The 20,629-nt window shown below is 55.9% G+C and overlaps 1 protein-coding gene across 1 annotated transcript; it reads right to left on the bottom strand.

Annotated features, from left to right (window-relative positions):
* Positions 1–824: 824 nt before the first annotated feature.
* PRKACA (protein kinase cAMP-activated catalytic subunit alpha) lies at positions 825–18,904 on the bottom strand. The gene is made up of 10 exons (XM_052642565.1): positions 18,810–18,904; positions 10,687–10,748; positions 10,110–10,238; positions 7,771–7,869; positions 6,688–6,770; positions 5,539–5,665; positions 5,351–5,446; positions 5,127–5,249; positions 2,907–3,071; positions 825–2,363 (listed from the first exon to the last, which is right to left on the bottom strand). The coding sequence occupies exons 1-10, from the start codon at positions 18,853–18,855 to the stop codon at positions 2,238–2,240; spliced, it is 1,056 nt and encodes a 351-aa protein (XP_052498525.1). The 5' UTR covers positions 18,856–18,904; the 3' UTR covers positions 825–2,237.
* Positions 18,905–20,629: the final 1,725 nt, after the last annotated feature.

Raw genomic sequence — 20,629 nt, 5'->3', positions numbered from 1 at the left:
CTCCCTCCCACCCCCACGCGCCCGCTTTTAAGGTGGAGCCCGGGCCCCCCGCCCGCCCCCTTTACCCTGCGCTCTCGCTCACTCCGGCTCGCCCCGGCCCCCCCTTACAACTCCCGCGCGCTTTTTAAGGAGGCGCCGCGGAGTTGGCGCCGGGGCGGGGGCGGGGGAAAGCGGCGGGCGGGGGAGGGGGAGGGGAGCGCCGGGGGGAGGGGAGAGGGGGCGGGCGGGGCGGGCGGGCGGTGCTCGGCCGCCCTCCAGCCATTGGGCGCGGGACCCAGACGTCCCCGGCGCCCAGCCCCCCTCTCCACGCCTCCCCGGCGCGCTCCGCTCTCGGGACCGCACTTACCGGGAACTCGCCGCCCGCGGGCCGGGCGACTGCGCTCGCCCGGCGCCGCAGGGACCTTCGGACCACCGCCGCCTCCGCGCCCCTTGGGCGTGCTTGGCCTGCGCGGGGAGGGGGGCGCACACGGTCTCCACCACCCCATATCCCCCCTTGCCAGGGCCGCCCCCGCCGCCGCTCGGCTTCCAGGCGCGCCGGCCCCAGCGTCTCCCTAGAGCTCCCGCCCTTTCGGCCTCGTTGGACGCAGAGGGGGTGCACCTCAGAATGTCGGGACCCCTAATCTTGGGTCAGAGGGCAGTTTGGCGCCCCCTTCTCCGGCAGGGCGGAGGGGAGTGGCGGAATTCCAGCTAAACCCAGCTTTACAAGGACTCCAGGCCAGGTGCTGATCAGCTTGGACGCTGGGGTCCGAAATTCTCTTTCCAACCCCCTGGGGGTGCGTGGGTGGGTGACCGAAGTCAGGAACACCAGCGACACTTTTTTTTAAACAAAACTTTATTGATAATAGTTTTCAAATATGTTTACAACAGCACACTGTTCAAGAGGAAGTTGCGTCCTTCGCAGCACACAGGTTGAATCACCCCCGCGCCCACCCGGGGTCCCAACCCCAGGCCTGAGAGCTCCTCCTGGGATGGGGAGAAATGATGAGAGGAACAAATGTGGGGATGAAAGGGGTGACTCCAGACTTTTCTATTAAGAGAGAAAAAACCACAAATGGGTGGTGGCGGTGGGGGGAGAACCGGTGATTGACAGCTGACAGCTAAGCAGAGGAGGGGCGCCCAAGATGGGGGGTGGAGGGCGGAGGCTGCTGGGTGAATAAAACAAGCAGCCCCTCGCCAGCAACCCTGGCCTTGAACCCGGGGGAGGGGGCGCTCTACCTCCTTTTGCGGTGATTGCCTTCCCAACTGACAGGAGGCTGGACATTAAAATCTAGCTGAGAATAAAATCAAGGAGTTTGGGGAGAGTGTTACTGGGAGGGACGACCCTGAGCTCGGGGCTCCCCCTCTTGTCTTTTCAGGGGACGACTCCTCTTTGGCAGGGAGAGGGGCAGCTGCTTTGTCTGGGCCCAAGGGTGAAGAAAGGTCTGTTGGGGGCAGAACAGAGTAGGGGCTTCCTAAAGGGGCTGAGACCCTTTCAGGCTTGACAGGGGATCCTGGGGGAAGGGGTGGGGGGAGGAGGCAGGAGAGTAGCAGCTTGGGGGAGAGGTTCGAACCCCAGCTCCTTCCTTTATAGTCAGTCTGCTTCCCAGTTTTTGTTAAAAAAAAAACAAAACAAAACGATTTGAAGAGAGGGGCATGGGAAAGGGTGGGAGAAGAAGGAGGGAGGGAGGCATTGGTGGAACTTAAATAAGATTGTAAATTGTATTTTTTAAAAAAATTACAGCAAGTGGCCCACTGAACATGTCACTAAAATCTCTCCTTCCCTGGCAGGATTATTCTGAAGGCAAGGTTGGCTTTTCATTCATTCACCGTTAGAGAGTGGTGCCTGTCGGGTTTTTTTTTGGGGGGGGGAGGGGTGGCTGTAGTTAAGTTTGGGCCCCTCTTGCCACACCCTGTCCCTGAAACCAGGGAGACCTGATCTAACCTGAAGAAGGGAAGAACTGAGATATTCGTTTAAAACAGGCAGAAGTGGGCTGGGGTGGGGGGCTGTGGAAGGAAGGCAAAAGCAGTGGGTAGGGGTGGGCAGGAGGGCAAAGGGGGTGAGGGGGAGCAGCTGGTGTTTCGCCCCAAATACCTGGACTTCCTGCTCCCCCTACCCTGGAGGGTGGGGCTGGGCGGGTTAAATTAGATGCAAGGAACTCTGGGGCCCTCTGGCTGTTCAATCCAACCCTCCCACCCCCCCACCAAAAAAAAAAAAAAGAAAGGAAAGAAAGAAAACCCATGGGGGCACAGTCACACCCCTAGAACTCAGAAAACTCCTTGCCACACTTCTCATTGATGGAGACTCGGATCTCTTCCTCCTCATAGTCGTCAAAGTTACTTGTGTCCCCAGGGCCTTTAAACTTTGGTATGAAGGGAGCTTCCACCTGGAGAGGGGTCAAGAACCACTCAGACCTCAGCAGTCAACATAATCATCATTACAACAATAAATGTGAATGGGCTAACATTCATAAGATAACTTACTCTGACCCAGGCCTGAGCTTAGCATTAGAGATTGGACTCATCTTAAGAATCTTATAGAGACTTCCCTAGTGGTCCAGTGGCTATGACCCTGTGCTCCCAAGGCAAGGGGTCCAGGTTTGATCCCTCGTGGAGGAACTAGAGCCTACATGCTGCAACCAAGACCCAGTGCATATGAATACATTTTTTTAAAAAAAGAATTTTATAGCCAGCACATTGATGGGCAAATTATTAATACTTTCCAGAGACAGTAGTCTCCTGCCCAAGGTCAGAGTGGCCAAATGATTCTGCAATTCTGTTTCTAGACCCCCACGGCTCTAAGTTGCCACATCTAGATTCACCCAGAGCCTGAAGGCTATTTTAAGATTCCCCTTCCCTTTTCATCTCTCCATTGGTAATACTTCTCCCCAACCCCCCAGAGCACCTGAGGAAGGAAGGGGGTGCCCTACCTTTCTCTGGTAGATGGCAATCCAGTCAGTTGTGGCAAACCACTTGTGGTTCTTTATATCATTGACCCCATTCTTGAGGTTCCCAAAGCGCTTGGTGAGGTCCACTTGTAGGAGGTTGCGCAGCAGATCCTTCAAGTCAGAGCTGAAGTGGGATGGAAACCGCACCTGGAGAGCAGGTAACACAGAAAGACTGGGAAACCCCTCTGGGGCTTGGGGAGCCCAAAACACTGCCTTCCTCACCCAACAGTCTTATTGGGTGGAGGACCCCAAACTGGATGGTGTGTTGGAATCCCATTTAAAACAGCTTGTTGGGCCCACTGGAGTTTCTGATTCAGGAGATCTGGGTAGGGCCTGAGAGCTTATATTTCTAGCCAGTGCCTGGCCTAGGCTGATGCTGCTGGAGAGGGGACCACTTTGAGAACCGCTGCAGCAAGGTAAGAGCTATGATGTTCCCATTTGATTTTTTATTTTTCTGGCCTCACCATGAGGCTTGTGGGATCTTAGTTCCCCGACCAGGGACTGAACCTGGGTCCTTGGCAGTGAAAGCAGAGACTCCTACCTACTGGACTGCTAGGGAATTCCCGAGGTTCCCATTTTACAGAAGAGGAAACTGAGGCTTGGCAGGGTTAAACAGCTTGCCCAAGGTCACACTGAGGAGCAGGACAGGTTGGTTCCATATGTGGGGTCTGATGGACTCCAAAACTTGCATCCTTAGCCACTGCGTCTTAAGGCAGCTCTGCTGGGGTTGGGGGACTTCAGAAATATTCATGTTTCAGAGAGAAATAATTGTGTTTCTATTTCTCTCTCTCGGCATAGCTAAGGCTCTTCCATTTTTTTAAGGCTCAGTATAACTTTTCCAGCAACTTCCCCCAAATGCTTTGAGGCCATAGCCTTGTATATAAGTAGCCAGTGGATTTACAGCTACAAGAACTGACTTCCAGCACCGCTCTGCTTCTTACATGCTGTGTAACCCTGGCCACCGCCTTAACCTCTCTGGACCTGTGCCTGCCTCTCTGGCACGGGGCAGATATCCCAAGGCTGCATGAGGGAGATAATCCCGCTGAGGGTGCGTGGGAACTGTAAAATGCTACAAAGAAGGGACTCAAGCTCATCTTCTCCTCTCCCCCTCAGAAACTTCTATGACTTTTTCTCCCCACTCTGGGCCATTTTCTTGGCAACCTCTATTCTGCCTTGTGGCAGACACCTCATCTTTCCCTTTTTAAACAACTCCACTTTGTAGTTGGTGACTCTCTTAAACCTCCCTGAGAGGCAAGTGGCTTGTTCCCCAGTTCTGAGGTGGATGAGACTCAGAGAAGCAAAGATATTGGCATGAGGTTTCAAAGTTGATGGATGGCAGAGCTGGGACTTAGAACCAGGTCAGCCCACCGAGGCTGAGCTGGGAGCCACTTCCACCACTTTCTGAGCCAGGTGGAGGGATGGCTGGTCCTCCAGGGGAGGGGGGTGAACCGAAGGCAGACTTGGGGCCCTCAGCCTCTTTCGGGACAGCAGCGCTGTGTGATCTTGAACCAGACATGTCCAGTCTCTGGGCCTCAGCTTCCTCCTCCCTCACAGTGCTGTAAGACCCAGGGGGTACATGGGGAGTAGGCACTTAATGCACTCCAGGGCTCTAACAGTCCACCCACCCCTTACCCACACCAAGCTAGAAAGTCTGCATTTGGGAAAGGAGGTGGGGCTATATGTCCTGGGTGACTCCCTGTAGGGCCCTAGGGTAGCGCCTGGGAACTGAACACACTTGTTTTTCTGCTGCCAAACTTATGGAAACTTAGGCTAACGGGGTCATGTAGAAGTGAGATGAGGCTCATGTCAGGCAGGGCAGGAGTTTGAGCGAAGCCTGGGGTTTTTGGAAACCCGTGGGGTTTTGGCACTGAAGGTCCAGAGATGAGTGAGGCTGTGTGAAGTGGTGGCCTCAGTGTGGTGGGTCTGTCTGGTATCACCACCTGGCCTGACTTCATGAACTTCTAGATTGTTCTTTTGGTTTTCCTTTGGCTGTCCCTTGAGGCATGTGGGACTTAGTTCCCCGACCCAGGGATCAAACCCAAGCCCCCTGCAGTGGAAACAAGCACGGAGTCTAACCGCTGGGCCATCAGGGAATTCCCGAGATTGTTCTGACAGTGATGAGTGGGGCTCCACAGTGGGCAGGGTGGACGGGGAAGTGGGCAGGACGGTCTTAGGGCTGAGCCCCCTACATCCGGGCCTCACCTTCCCAGAGACAATCTTCTCGTAGATCTGGATGGGCTGGTCGGCGAAGAAGGGCGGGTAGCCTGCGGCCATTTCGTAGATTAGGACCCCCAGGGCCCACCAGTCCACAGCTTTGTTGTAGCCCTGGAGGGAGAAGGGTGAGGTGCAGGTATGGGGAGAAGGGTGAGGAGGGGGCGCGGGCGGAACCGGCCTCCGGGGGGTGGGAGGGGTCGAGAGGCGCCTACTTTACTCAGGATGATCTCAGGGGCCAGGTACTCGGGGGTCCCACACAAGGTCCAGGTGCGGCCTTTCACACGCTTGGCGAAACCGAAGTCTGTCACCTGCGGGCACAGGACGGGCGGTTGGCTGGGAGGGCGGGAGGGTTCAGGCCGGGGCCGCCTGGGGCTGCCCCCTCGCCCGGCCCAGTGGGCACCTGAATGTAGCCCTGCTGGTCGATGAGGAGGTTCTCCGGCTTCAGGTCCCGGTAGATGAGATCAAGCGAGTGCAGGTACTCAAAGGTCAGGACAATCTGGGCGGCGTAGAAGCGCGCGTGGGGCTCACTGATGGAGACAATAGAGGAGGGGATGGGTGAGTGGGAGCGGCCATACCCGCAGCGCCCGCCCGCCCCGGAGCAGTCCAGCAGGTGGGCCTGAGGAGCTGTCTCCAGCCTAGGTGATCATGATGCATCAGCAGATGGAGGAGGGGAACGACAACACACTCCAATATTCTTGCCTGGGAAATCCCATGCACAGAGGAGCCTGGCAGGGCTGCAGCCCAGGGGGTTGCAAAGAGTCAGACACGACTGAAGCGACCAAACAACAAGGAGGCGGATTTGTCAGTTTCTCTTGTGTGAGTACTGTAAGAAGCTAAATAATGAAAAGCCTTATTTTGTGATTAAAGAAAAAAAAAAAAGCACCCACAGAGCAACCTTCTTCATCTACAGCCCCAGGCTGGAGACAGCCCATGTGTCCACCAGCAGAGGAATGGAATCACAGGTTGCAACAGATTCATACAATGGGATCGGACCCAACACCACCACCAGGACATACGAGGAATATACCCAACAATGTGGCTGGGTCTCAAAATGATTATGTGAAGCAAGAGAAGAAAGGGACAAAAGGATATGAACTGTTTGCGTCCATTTATATGAAGTCCAGACCCAGACCAAACGCACTTATGGTGTTTGAAAGCCAGAAAGGACGTTTGCCTTTGTTGGGCCGGTGATTTGCCAAGAAAGGCACTGGAGGTAATTTTCCAGGATGATGGCTACACACATGTATGCATCTGTCAAAACTCATGGGACCGGGTATTGAAAACCTGTGCACTTTATTGTACATAAAATGTATTGCTATATAAATAAGTAAAATAAAACGAGAGCATAAATTTAAAGGACATAAAATCACCCACTCACGGGGTGACACTTAAGTCACTGTGTTTGTTTTGTTTCGTGGTAGTTGAGACATTGTAGATTCAGATTCCTCAGCTCAGGGGGAACAAAATCCCACTGGGACCCTGAGAGACCACTTCCACGGATGATGCCCATGGACAGCCCCAAGGTGGCGGGGTGGGACGTCAGGCTCACCTGAACCTCCCGATCCGTCGCAGGTGTGAGAACATCTCCCCACCGGGCACGTACTCCATGACCATGTATAAATTTGAGTTGTCCTGTGGGAAGCAGCAAATGATCAGGGCTCTGCTCCCCAAGCCCTGGGCCCCATCTGCAGGCCTAGTGCCCTGACCCGGCAGGTGTTCAGAAAGTGACAACAACCATCTTGGCTCCCAAGCAGAGCACGTTCCAAGTGCCAGGTGCTGTGCTCACCAATTACCTGTCTCATTTCCTTCTGCCTGCAAGAAACTAGGGGCAGCCGTCATCCTGCTCACGGGGGCCCAAAGTGAGGGCTGGTTAGGGGTACATGAGGGAACTGGCCGGCGTGTTTGGGCTGCAGTCAGAACTCTGTGGTGGCTCATGTCTGTGACTGTCTTGAGCAAGGCTCTTAGGGCCACGGTTTTATCATCTCTCAACTGGGACCAGGATGGGCTACAGAATTTGTGGGGCCCCCCAAATAAAAGTGTGAGGCCCCTTGCTAAAAAACATGATTCTCAATTTCAAGAAGGTGGCAGCAGAAGCTTAAACTAAGTGCAGGGCCCTTGTGACTGCAGGGTTCACAGACCCTGAGTGGCCTTTCCCAGCTCTCGCAGTCAAGGCTTATGATGATGCCCAAAACAGCTCACACAGCGCTCATGCTGTGCTTTGAACTGTTATGGCAACCCCAGGTGGGACTGCCATGATACCCATTTTACAGATGAAGAAACCAAGGCTCAGGGGAGTAAAGTCCCGGGCCAGAGTCACACAGCCAGGAAGTACAGAGCCGGCATTGGAACCCAGGCTGAGTGGCATGGCTTGTGGCCATGTGTCAGGTTCTTGCTATAAACAGAATGATGATTTTGAGGGACATTATCCAGATTGAGGGACTAGCCCCAGGTTATCAAGCTAGAGGCTGGCAGGCCCAGTTGAACTTGGGGCTATCAGAGCCCCAGGCTGATTTGCACGCCCCCGCCCCAACAGCGGACACCCACTGGTGGTGATCGGCCCGGCCCCAGCTCTGGAAACCCAGAGGCTGCACTGCCTGGCAGCGGCCCCGGTCTGCCACCACTGGAACCCCACCTTGAAGGAGAACTCGAGTTTGACAAGGAACGGAAAGTTGACCGCCTGCAGGATGCGCTTCTCGTTCAGGGTGTGCTCAATCTGTTTCAGCTTCACCACCTGCAGGAGTGGGATGGGAGAGTGGGGAGGATGGGGTGTGAGCGAGTCCTTTTCCTCCTGACAACCCAAAAAAAAAGGAGAGGTGCCAGGGCCGGGCCAGGTCCTTCATCTACAATTGTACGAGTGGGGACTTCCCTGGTGGTCCAGTGGTGAAGAATCCACCTGCCAATGCAGGGGACACGGGTTCGACCCCTGGTCTGGGACAATGCCACATGCCACGGGGCAGCTAAACCCACGCGTCACAACCAGTGAGCCTGCGAGTCCCAACTACTGAAGCTCGCATGCCCTAGGGCCCATGCTCCGCAACAAGAGAAGCCATGGCAATGAGAAGCCCGTACACCACATAGCAACTAGAGAGTAGCCCTCACTCGCCGCAACTGGAGAAAACCTGTGCGCACTGCACAACAAAGACCCAAATGCAGTCATAAATAAATAAATAAGCTTTGACCTAAAAAAAAAAAAAGCACACTGTTTGAGTGGCTGGGGACTGTCAAGCCCTGGGCCAGGTGCCTGTCCCCACATGGCATGCAGTCATGCAATTCAGGGGAAGAACACATGAGTCACCAGGCCACAGGGGTCAGAGCCGTGGTGGGGGAAGCTGGGGGCCTGTGGACGCCCAGATAAGGCACCCGGGGAAGTCTGAGGAGTCAGAGAAGGCTTCCTGGAGGAAGGGGCAGCTGAGCTGAAACAGAACATACAGGCAGAAGGGGCACTCAAAGGGCGGGGGGTTTAGAAATACCTTCCTTGCAACTAGAGCGTGCCCCTCCCCACAATCCAGCTGAACCTGGGGCTAATCCCTCCTCGGCCCTCAGCCATCCCCAGCAGCCGCCTCACATACTGACAGGAGTCCTGAGGAGGATGCCCTGGGAACATGCATGTCTGGAAGCCCAGATGCCGAGAAGGGAAGTGTGGTGCCCAAGGTCACATGCAGCTAATCAACCTCAGACCAGCTTGTCACACATACGCAGTTGGGCCCCTCGGTCAGCTCTGAGCCCCACTGCAATGGGGCTTCCTCTGCTTTGTTCACAACGACATCCTCTGGGTCTACACCTGCACTGTCCAGGGCAGTCCACACTAGCCACGTATGGCTGCTGAGTACTTGAAACATGGCTGGTTGACTGACGGATCGAGTTTAAAATGGAAAGTATCTTGGGGCTTCCTTGGTGGCTCAGTGGTAAAGAATATGCCTGCCAGTGTAGGAGATGTGGGTTTGATCCCTGATCCAGGAAGATCTCACCCGCCTCAGAGCAACTAAGCTCACGTGCCACAACTACTGAGCCTGTGCTCCACAACAAGAGAAGCCCCTGCGATGAGAAGCCTGTGCACCCCAACTGGAGAGCAGCCCCCGCTTGCGACAACTAGAGAAAAGCCTGAGCAGCAACAAAGACTCAGCACAGCCCCCAAAAGATGCTTTAAACAATAAAACTCAGCGTATTTACAATGAAAATTAAAAAACTGATACTCAATGCAACTTTCAAGCCTGTTTGGAACAACTTGGGCTGTGTGAATCTGCCTTTTCAACTTGTCTTTTTCTTTTCTTTCCAGTGAAAATGAACATCCAAACGAAGATGTGTTCTAAGTGTAAAGTACATTCTGGATTTCTAAGACTTAGTACGGAAAAAAAGGAATGTAAAGTGTCTCATTAATGATATTTTTACACTGGATACATGTGTTGAAATGATAATATTGGAGATATACTGACTTAATTACAACACATTGTTAAAATGAATTCCACTTGTATTTTTTTTAAAGCTCTTAAAATGAGGGTTCTAGGGAATTCCCTAGTGGTCCAGTGGTTAGGACTCCATGCTCTTATGGCTGAGGGTCCGGGTTCCATCCCTAGTCAGGGAACTAAAATCCCACAAGCCGTTTGGCCAAATAAATAAAAATAAAACGAGGAGTCTAGAAAATGTAAAACCATATGTGATATTTTTCCTGGACAGTGCTGCTCTAGAGCATTTTGCCTGGCAAAAATATTTACAGAAAGGAGGTCTGCGTAGACATCACTCCTCTCACGCTGGAAAATGCTTGGCTTTCTCGAGACAAGCTAGGTGTCTGATGCCGCATCCATGCTGGGATTGGCACTGGTGGCTCCCCGGGAGAGGACGCTTTCTGAAGGCAGCATGGTACCCTTCTTGCCCCTGGGTCTGGCATGTTATGGAGGTGCTCCAGGCGGTGACCACTGCCCGGGCAGAGCCCTGGTAGCCAGGACCTGGGCCATGTTGCAGGGCCAGACTCACCTTCTGTTTGTCGAGGATCTTCATGGCGTAGTGGTTCCCGGTCTCCGTGTGCTTCACCAGCATCACCCGCCCGAAGGAGCCCGTGCCCAGGGTCTTAATTCGTTCAAACTGATCCAAGTGGGCTGTGTTCTGTGGGCAGAGGGCTCTGGAGGGTCAGGGACCACCCCAACCCCTGCAGCCTGCGCAGCCCAAGTTTGGGGCCTCCCCTCTGCCACCAGCAGAGGGGGCCGTGGGCACCAGGTGGAACGAAGCCGGTAAGGATGGCGGCGGAAAAACAAGATGGCAGAGGGCGCATTCCTCAAGGCTGGTGGCAGGGTCTGGATCCAGCCCTGGCCAGGGGCCCAGGAGCTTCTGGCAGCTGCCTGGAGGGGCAGGGGCCACCCGTTGGAAGGGGGTAGTGGGGTGGAGGAGCCTGGCAATGTGTGATCAGGTGCCCCCATGAGCATCGATGGGTTGAATGAGGGCAGGTGAGGCAGCTCTACAGGGCCCCAAAATCCTAGCCATGTCACTTGGATGTGGTTGGGGGTGAGGAGGCCGTCAGTCACCCCTCCCGGGACTCTGTACCCAGGGGGCTTACCTGAGCAGGATTTTCCCATTTTTTAAGAAAATCTTCTTTGGCTTTGGCTAAGAACTCTTTCACTGAAAGAAAGACAGGAAGACAGTGAGGTGAAGACCCCATGTTGCTGGCGTGGGCCCAGGCTATTCCTGGGGAGATGCCGATTTGTGGAAAGTGGGGTGCAGTCACCTTAACCTAGAGCCTGACCTTCTCCCTGTGCCTTCGGGTCTCCTGGCTGAGTCTGAGGGTAACCCTGGGTGGGTGGGGGCACCTGATCTGGGCTGGGGCGTGGGTCCCCTTTACTACAGAGAGGAGGGGTCCAGTCTCAACTCTGTCCACAATGGGGGACAGGGCGACTTGGGGGGTCACTCGTTGGGGGACAGAGAACAGTGCCTGGGCCAGCCCACCCCCACTCGCCCCAGTTCTGACCGACATTCCAGGGCCAGGGACGACGCCAGCCGAGGTATTTATAGCCTCTGGATTTGGCGGCTCCTCTGGTCCCTTCTCTGGGGAGGCTGGCCCGGGTGGAGGCCTCTGGGGCTCGGGTAGCAGGCGCCCTTGGGGGGTTCAGCTGTTGCCTTGGCCCCCAGCTGGCTCCATTCCTGCCTTTGCCAATGGAGGGCCCCTGGCTCCTGAGCCGCTTCAAAGAAAGCCTCGCCTGATGCCTGCCCCCTGCAGGCCCCTCAGCAGCCCCAGGTGAATACCACCATCCAGGAGCACTGAAGATTTCCCTGCAGACCCTGGGCTTGTTACTTTGTGTCCACTCCCTCCTTTGTTTCTCTTGCCCGGCCGGGCCCCCGGCCCTGGCTCCCACCCCCCGCCCCAGATTCCTTTTATCTGTTTTCCCTATTCACCACCTCCCCCCCACCCCGCAACTGAAGCCTGAAAACAGGCATTCCCACCAGTGTGGAGCACCACCCCAGCAAAGTAGGCAGGGGCCAGGACTCTGGGATACGATCAAGTTCAGCTCCTGGCCTGGTCCCTAAAGAGCTGTGTGACCTTAGGCAACTGACCTCTGGGCCTCAGCTTTCCTCATCTGTAAACTGGGGATAATAATAGTAATGACCCAGTAGGATAGTTGTGGGGACTGAAGGAGTTAATCTTGGCAAAGGGGGTTTGGATGGTGGCTGGCACAGGGTGTTAGAGCTATGTAAATGTCAGCTATTAATTTTGCTGTTAAGTATTTTTTAAGTTTTTGGGGCCTCATGGCATGGCAGGCAGAACTTCCCTGATGAAGGATGGGACCTGCGCCCCCTACCTGCAGTGGAAGTGTGGAGTCTTCAGGGAGGTTCAAGTATATTTTAAAACAGAGGTATAAAATACAGGTAGAGCACTGAATGCTCAGATCTTGAATGCACAGCCTGACGGACTCTTGCGGTATGGACCTGTCCTTGCAATGGCCCACCTGGGGCCAGCCGTGCTGCTGTTCAGGGACCCTCTCTGTGTGTCAGCTCTGTGACACACTCAATGCTTTCCACGCTGATGGCTCGGAGCTGCTATTATTCTCATTGGACAGATGAGAAGACTGGCCTCTGATCACTTTCCAGACAGTCTCTCACACCCACGAGATTAAGTGCTTTGTTTCTGACGGGTCACAGGGCACCAGGGTGGCCCATGGACAGAGCTATCCTCAACCCTGATGTCCCTGGGACGGGCGCCACCCTGAGAGGGTCCTGCACACTTGTACTTTGGCTTTGCCTGTCATTTGCCTATCTCACCCGTAGGCAGTGCCAGGAATGCCCACAGCCTTGTGGGTAGCCACACCCCTCCCCCCATCAATCTTAAGACTCTCCCTCCGTGTTCCAAGAGAAGAGCCTTCTGTGGGGGGCCACAAGAGTGGCAGATGGAGGAGAGATAGTTGGCTAGGAAAGCCCTATGAAGAATGACCGGGCAGAGAGGGGGCAGTCAGGAATGGCTGAGGGTCCTCGCTTGGTATGCCTGGCTGAGCCACCAACTTGTCTGAGAACTCTCTGAGCCTGGGGGCTGCACCGCTTGCAAGGGTTTCACTAGTGGAATCTTTCTTGACATACGACACCTTCCTTGGAAACCTCCAAACGTACACGCTGAATTCTGGATGAAGGTGGGCAGGGGGGTGAAGTACCCTCTTGGGACTCTACCGTCACCCACCCAAGAAGGCAGAGAGGAGTGCATTTGAGAGGAATCCAGGAGAAAAGCAGGTCCTGCTTCTTCTTTTCCTCTCAGTTGTCCCTGAGAAATGCCACATCCTGTTTTTTTCCCAACGTGGTGGGTCAGCGTCTCTGTCTGTTGTTACCCCCCTAAGAGGCTCCACAAGGACGCCTTGATCCTGACACAGCCCTGCTCCAGCCTTTCGAAAGTGCGGGAGGGACCAGGCTGTGCGCGCTCTCATCAGCTTGCCAGATTTGGGGGTGAGGGACAGGGTGTGGCAGTGGCAGGAAGAGAGGGCAGATAGAGGAATAATGATGGGGGGAAAACCCAGCCAGGAGTCCCCATACTCACCTCTGCTTCCTGCCTCTTCCAGCAGAGGGTACAAGGGCGGGGAGTGGAGTGGGATGGGGTGCTCAGGGGCCCATCTGCCCGTGGCCAGGGAGGCTCAAGGTGCTGGTTGCGGCTTAGGTGCCCAGAGGGTATGGCGCAGGTAACCCAGGAAGCGGACAATCAGATGGCCCCAGAGAAGGAGCTGCAGCCACAGCTGGAAGGTGGTCTCTGAGTCCCCATCCCAGCCTCTGCCTGACCCCGGATCCATCCCAGGCCGCCCTGACTCTCCCAGGAACATTCCCTTTGCAGGGAAACCAGGAATACAGCAGAGTCTCTGAGCTGACTTCCTTGGGAGGGCCTCGGGGTGGGGGTGGACAGGGGAGGAGGAGCTGGTTGCTAGGGAAGCATTTAAAGGTACCTGCTCCTGGCTGGCCAAGGTTGGTAAAGGCCCTCTTTGGCAACAGGTGGTGGGAAGAGTCTCCTGAGGGTGTCCCTCCTGGCTGGCCTGCCTGCCCTGGGGGCGGGGTGCTAAAGCTAACTTCCCGTTCCAGGGACTTCACTGCTCCCCACTGCCAGGCCCTGCCTTTCTCAGTGGGTGCTAGACTGCCCAGAGGATGGCATCCAATGTGCCCAGGGCAGTGCCCACTGGGGAGGGGAAGGAGTTAAGGCTCAGGCCCAGGCAGCAGCCGGGGCCTCCCTGGGGGTCAAGGAGGCCCCAGAACTCCCATTAATTCGCTGAAAGAGCAGCTGGAGAGAAAGGCGGAGGTGGGGGGGGGGCAGTGAGAAACACCCTATCTCCTCCCCCAAGTGCTCTTTGAAGCTAGAGCCCTCAAATTTGGCTACTTTGAGAGAGGAATGGGTAACACTAACTCAGCCCTGCTCCTGTGCAGGGGCGGAGAGGGGCATGGCATCCCGGGATGTCCTTGGCCTCTGTCAAACCTTGCCCTGTGCTTGGCTCTGCTCTCAGCCCTGAAAGTCCAAACCGGAAACGAAACGCTAAACCCAGGGGTGGGGGAGGGGGAGGCAGCTTTGACCATCTTCCTCCTTCTTTCCAGATCCCCAAAAGTAAGTGCAGGGTCAGTGGCAGCTACTTATTCCCGGGAGTGCCCGGCAACCTCGGCCCCTGCTGACAACAGGAAGTGGCAGAGAAGGGAAACCCAGCTAGCTGCTGTCTTTGGAGACGGTAGGCCTGGCCTGCTCCTGTTTCCCACAGAAGGGGTACCAGCTTCCACCCTGGTCTAGATTCCATTTGGGCTCACAGGGAAAACAGCCCCCAGGGCCCCAGCAGGAGGCAGGATCCCAGGCTCAGACCTCCTCCCCCCCCAAAAAAAATCTCAGGACCCTCTGTTCCCTGAAACCGGCTCCTCCTGGAAAGTCTGCGACAGGAAGGCCAAGCCCTATGCTGAGCCACCCCCTAGTCTGAGTTGGACCTCAACAGTGGACTGGACCACTGCCTAGTACCACCTGGACTCCATCACTGAGTTGGACCAACCCCCACCCTGAGCTGAACGCCATCACTGAGCTGGTCTACCCCATTGCCTGGGTCTGGGTCAGATCCCCACTCTGGGTGGATCATCCACCCCACCCCCCACCTCCTTGTCTGAACTAAACCACCCATCTCCACTCAGGGTTGTTAGGAAGGGTTTCCAGGGCCAGTCAGGGGTCCACAGCCTTTTCCTCTCCACTTGCTCCCTAAACTCTACTGTAATCCCTCCTTGACTTGAGGGTCAGAGTGTGCCTGGGAAGTTGCTATAGCAACAGGGCTCAGCCTCACCATCGTTGGGGTTGGAAGCCATCACTGTCTTCCTCTCAAAGCACCCGGACTACGGTGGCTGGGAAGGCTCATGAGACCTGCTGCACCAGCTTAGCTGCTCATCACCAGAGCCCTGCCTATAGGGGGAGCCAGGGAGTATTGGGGTGGTGGCAGAAGAGAAACCCAACCTGGGGGCCAGTAGGTGCAGGGGAGGGGCAGAGAGAACCCTCAAGCTTCTTTAAGCCCAGGTGGACTTAAAGGAAAAACTGTCTTGGCAGGACCCTCTTGGGCACCTGTACAACTGCCAACGCACAGACGGTGTTTGGCCCTCTCAGGCTTCTGTAGTATGTCATGAAGGCCACAATTCTTCTCATCTATGGACCTCTTGCGGAGAAGGCAATGGCACCCCACTCCAGCACTCTTGCCTGGAAAATCCCATGGACGGAGGAGCCTGGTGGGCCGAAGTCCACGGGGTCGCTAAGAGTCGAATACGACTGAGCGACTTCACTTTCACTTTTCACTTTCAAACATTGGAGAAGGAAATGGCAACCCACTCCCGTGTTCTTGCCTGGAGAATCCCAGGGATGGGGGGAGCCTCGTGGGCTGCCGTCTATGGGGTCGCACAGGGTCGGACACCACTGCAGCGACTCAGCAGCAGCAGCATGGACCTCTTGGGGGAAATTCTCATTCTCAGGGCATGAATCTTCTGGTCTCTGGGACCTGGGGTAGGGGTTGAGGGAGGTCTGGAGGGCTTCCTCTTACCAGTCCTGTACCTTCTTCCATGAACCAGCTCTTAGGAGTACCTTTTTGGCCAGGGCAGCCAAGGCTGGACCCCCAGTTGGCACCCGTCCCCAGGGCCTCTTGGGGCCACTGCCCTCTCTCAATTCCTCTAGCTCGTTCAGAGCCCTGGGCTTGATCTTGTTTTTCCTCTGCCCTCTTAGCATCATACCCAGGCTACCGCCAGTGGCTCTGGCATCTTTGAGTACAGATTTCCCCCTTCCTTGGTGGCGCAGACGATAAAGAATCTGCGTGCAATGCAGGAGACCCGGGTTCGATCCCTGGGTCGGGAAGATCCCCTGGAGAAGGGAATGGCTATCCACTCCCATATTCTTGCCTGGAGAATCCCATGGACAGAGGAACCTGGCGGGCTACAGTCGATGGGGCGGCAAAGAGTCTGACATAAGTGACTAACACTTTCCCCCACCCCATCCCCGGGCTGGTTCTAAATCCCTGCCCTCTTGAGAGGAGGCCAAGGCTGTCCTGCCCCAGCATGGAGACGGCAGCACAGGGGGCTCCAGGATGCCAAATGGTGCCTACTAAGGTTTGGCACTTTCCTTACTCTAGTTGGGCTGATGTCTGGCAGATGAAATTCAGGTGCCCCCTGAAGGTTGGCCTGGCTACTATCCCCACCCCCACCCCATCCTAGTTGCAGGAGAGGGCAAATTTTGCCTAACTCCATCCTCTCAGAATAGGAGCTTTGAAGCAAAAAGGGGCTTCTTTCCTCATCCTGTCTCCTTCTCCAAGAGCCCCTGCAAATCTCTGGAAGGAAGTACAGCTTAGGGTGTTTCCCAAAGTGTAACCAGGTCCCACTGGCTGGGGACGAACTGATGTTAAGGATATTTTGCCTTTCTAGTTACATTGTATCTTAAGGTGTACCAGAGAGAATATAACTGGTATAGCAATCCCATGATTTCATTCATATTATTTCTCAGGACGGATCAAAACTTACATCTGAACAAAAGTGAGTCAAAATTTTTATTTCAGTTAACAAAATAGAAGTGAATATAGTGAAAAATCAGGGGGGCAGCTTGGAAATGTTTGAGTTGGGAAATTCTGGGGTCCAGGAATTTGGCTGGTAGATGGAAATGGATGTGAATCCTGCTTCTGTGGCATCATCTATGTCAAACTCAGAGAGCTCATTTGTAAAATTCAGGTAACAGCCTGTTATGAAAAATCACTTGAGCAGAAAGATCTATGGAGACCATTTAGCCTGGCACATCCTAGCTGCCCAGTAAATAGTGGCTCTATTTTATCCTGATAGTCCCTTCCTGGGTGTCCAGCCTGTACTCTGAATTAGCGGTTCCTTCTGGAGCTTCTGATCTTTTTCTTGGGAATCCTTTTCCCTGTGTGGCTTTGCCACCCCACCTCTCTCCACTGCATGTGTTTGATACGCCTTGAAAGTTTTCCAGGACTATGTCATCTCCCCAACTTTCAACTGAGTCACTGAAATATACAACTGCCTGCCTCTACCTTCCACCTCTGGGCCGGCCTCACCTGCTGGGGGCCCAGCCCCTCCCCTTCTGTCTAGTCCCCTCCAAGCTCATGCCCAGACCATTTTTGGTCACTACCCACCTGCTCCTCTGTCATCAAGCGCTCAGCTACAGGCACTTGCCTCCCTTTTCCCCGCCCATCAGTGACATGTCAGGCTTCTCCATGGCTGCTCAGCAGCTATAAGTTCTGCTATTTGAATCTGGGTGGAAATAAAGTTCCCTGGCTTCCATGCTTGGGTCTTTCTGGGAGGGAGCATTCAGGGAACTCAGACACTGGGATCTGAGACAAATAACTAGGAAAGGCATATTTGGATGTGGCCATTCCTTTTCAACTCTATTTCTGGGTAACTGGAAGGGGATCCTAGTTGAGGCCCAACTTTAGAGCTGGAGTGATGACAATTTGAGAGCTGGATGACTTGAGGAAGGAGCTCAAGACCATTTCTGAAGGCATTTCCAGGTACAGAATCTCTTTCCCTGGCTGGCTGGAAAAGGCCTATATGATTTGGGGGCTGAAGGTGGAAACAGGGCCACCTCTGGGTGAACCCTGGGGATGATCAGAATCTGTCTCTTGGCAAAGCGAGTCATTAGATGTCACCCACTACTCTTCCCAACTGTCATCCCTTGAGTCCTCTTTCTCACCATCCCAGCTCTAGTTGAATGAGCCCTGGTAAACTCACTCTTAATCCCCTACTTTTCATCCCAAGCCAGGAGCAGGTAAAGAAGCCTGAGGGACTGGGTGAATGATCAAGCCTCAGTTGTGACACAACCATTTATTGAGGGGCCCGCCAAAGAGCCTAGAGCTCACTGCACAGCAGGAGATGGGAAGGGGCTCTCTGCTGAAACCCCTCACCCCTAAAGCCAAGAAAGAGGACGCATGGAATTCCAGCACGATTGGCTCAAACCTGGCTTTGCAAGCACAGAAGCAGTTCTCTAGGTTCACCAACAGTGTGCAACCCCAGCCAGGGACAGACGCTTGCTTGGAGAAGGAAGCACAAGCAGAGAAGCAGTGACAGTGACAGGATGAGAGAGGGGCAGAGGGACCCAGAAAGATCCTGTCCCCCATGCCAAGTGACACAGAAGGGAAAAACAATGCTGGAAGTGGCTCTGGGAAATGCTCAAGGGTGGGTTTGAAGAGGGGCTGTGATAAGGTGAAGAGGGGAAGGGCAGGAGAAAGATGGCGGGGGCTGGTGGGGGTAGGGGTGTGGTCACCAAGTGGCCAAGGTCCCTGTTGGGCGGAGGCAGACCCCATAGCACTCCCAGGCTGGCAGAAGCCTGGGTAGGGATTTGGCAGTGAGTCTCATCTGTGGAAGAGGTGAGTGAGGAAGTGGGGGGATTAGAAACTAAGGAGAGGGACCAGGAAAGTAGGGAGTGGGGTGTGATAGGGCCCCATGTGGGGGCCCAGCGGTCATACGTGCCATGGTTGGCAGTGACAGCTGAGGGGGGAGCACAGTCTTTGCAGTGGAGGGGAGGTTTTTGGCAACGGCGTTCCTACGAGGTCTTCTGCGGGCCCTGGGCCCCAACCTTGGACAGGCAGGGGGAAGGGGCGCCTGGGGGTAAGCAGAGAGAAATGGGGGGGGGGCGTGGGGGGAGGGGCCAAGCAGTGATGGACAGGGAGGAGGCTGGCAGCGCGAGGCCGGGATCCGGGTCACGGCCCGGGCACTCACCGCTCTCTTGCTCACTGCCCTTCTTGGCGGCGGCGGCGTTGCCCATCGCGGCGGCGGCGGCGGCCGGGGCCGGTCCCGGAGCTGCGGCGCGGCGGGTGCTGGAGGCGGCCCGCGGCCCCGGAGCACGCTGGGCGGCGGCGGCGGCGGCCCCTCGGGTTGGCTGCGCTGGCTGAGGCGCCGCGACCCCCGCCCAGCCCCTGCTTCCCGCGTCTCTCCGCGCCCGCCCGCCCGGGAACCTCAGCCCAAGTCCGCTGCTGCTGTCCGTGACGCCCCCGCAGCCCGCAGCTCATTGGCCTAGGCCGCCCTGACTGACGGCGCTGCGCCGCCATTCATTGGCCCTTCGCGACCCTCCCGCGCTGCCATAGGCTCTCGGCCTCATGACGCGCTCCTAGGACGCTTGGCCACTCGAGCGCTTGCGAGACCCCAACCGGGCGGGCCAACACGTCTGATTGGCGGAGGCTTCCGACAGGGTCCGGGGTCCGCCCAGTGAGGATACCAATTGGTGGAGGCGCGCTGTCCGGCAAGCCCCGGCAGAACGTTCAGTGTCAATCCCTGGGTGAGAGGGCGGGGCGGAGGCGCAGTCTGCTGCCCCGGCGCGCCGCCGGCGGCTGGCCGGCGGCCGCGCAGCGCTCCGAGGCCCAGGAGGCGGTCCAGGCAGGCGTTCGCCCGGCCCCGTGCGCGCCGCAGTCCCCCGCCCCCGTTCAGTGCGGCAGCGGCTGCGGGCCAGCCAAGGTTGGCGCCTCGGCCCCCCCAACCCCAACCCCGGCGCAGCCGCTGTCCACCTGCCAAGCGGGGGAGGGGCGCGGCAGGCGCCGCGGGTCATAGGTCGCCGGGCTGCCGGCCGTCGTCATTCATAAGGCCTGGCGCAGGATAGCAGCAGCAGGGTCGGGTCCAGGATGGGACCCTGCTGGAGGACTTTCAGGAGGATGCTGGGCTCTGGGAGTGGGGCGCTCAGTAGACACCTCTTTGCTGGGTGCCTACCCTGGCCTCCTGCCAGTAAGAGCTGGCACTTGTTAAATACATTACTTCGCACCACACTCCTTTCACGTAGGTATTATCATCATTCCCATTTTACAGATGAGGAATCTGGGGCACAGCCAGGTTGAGGATTCCCTCTGGGCAGTGCGAAAGGAACCTTATCTCCTGAAACAGAGTAGCAAGATGCCTCTTCCTTCAGCGTGCGTGCGTGCATAATTAGTCGTGTCCGACTTTGTGACCCCATGGAATGTAGCCCATCAGGCTCCTCTGTTCATGGGATTATCCAGGTAAGAATACTGGAATGGGTTGCCATTTCCTCTGCCAGGGGAATCTTCCCAACCCAGGGACTGAACCTGCGTCTTTTGTGTGTCCTCCAAAGGCAGGCAGATCCTTTACCACCTGGAAAGCCCCTCTTCCTTCAGGGTCCCCTTTAAATACAGACAGCGTGAGGACGGTCAGTTTCCCACCGCCACGTTTGTGACATTCGGGTCTGGCTCAGTCTATGCTGGGCTGGGGGTGCGGCGCTGCCTTGTACATTGTAGAGTGTTCAGCAGTATCCCGCCACCCCCCACCCCCCTCACCATGCCAGTAGAGCCTCCTTTTCTTCTGCTACTTGTGACAGCTAAAACCATCTCTGCCATGCTGAGCCGCTTCAGTCGTGTCCATCTCTGTGCAACCTCATCGACTGGAGCCCTTCAGGCTCCTCTGTCCATGGGATCCTCCAGGCAAGAATATTGGAGTGGGTTGCCATTTCCTTCTCCAGGGGATCTTCCTAAGGGAGAGATTGAACCCTCATCTCTTAACCCTCCTGCATTGGCAGGTGGGTTCTTTTACCACTAGTG

Source organism: Budorcas taxicolor, chromosome 7 (genome assembly GCF_023091745.1).
Source record: "Budorcas taxicolor isolate Tak-1 chromosome 7, Takin1.1, whole genome shotgun sequence".
In the NCBI taxonomy this organism is placed as follows: Eukaryota; Metazoa; Chordata; class Mammalia; order Artiodactyla; family Bovidae; genus Budorcas; species Budorcas taxicolor.
Note: the sequence above shows the minus strand (reverse complement) of the source record. Positions and strands in the feature narration are given on the sequence as shown.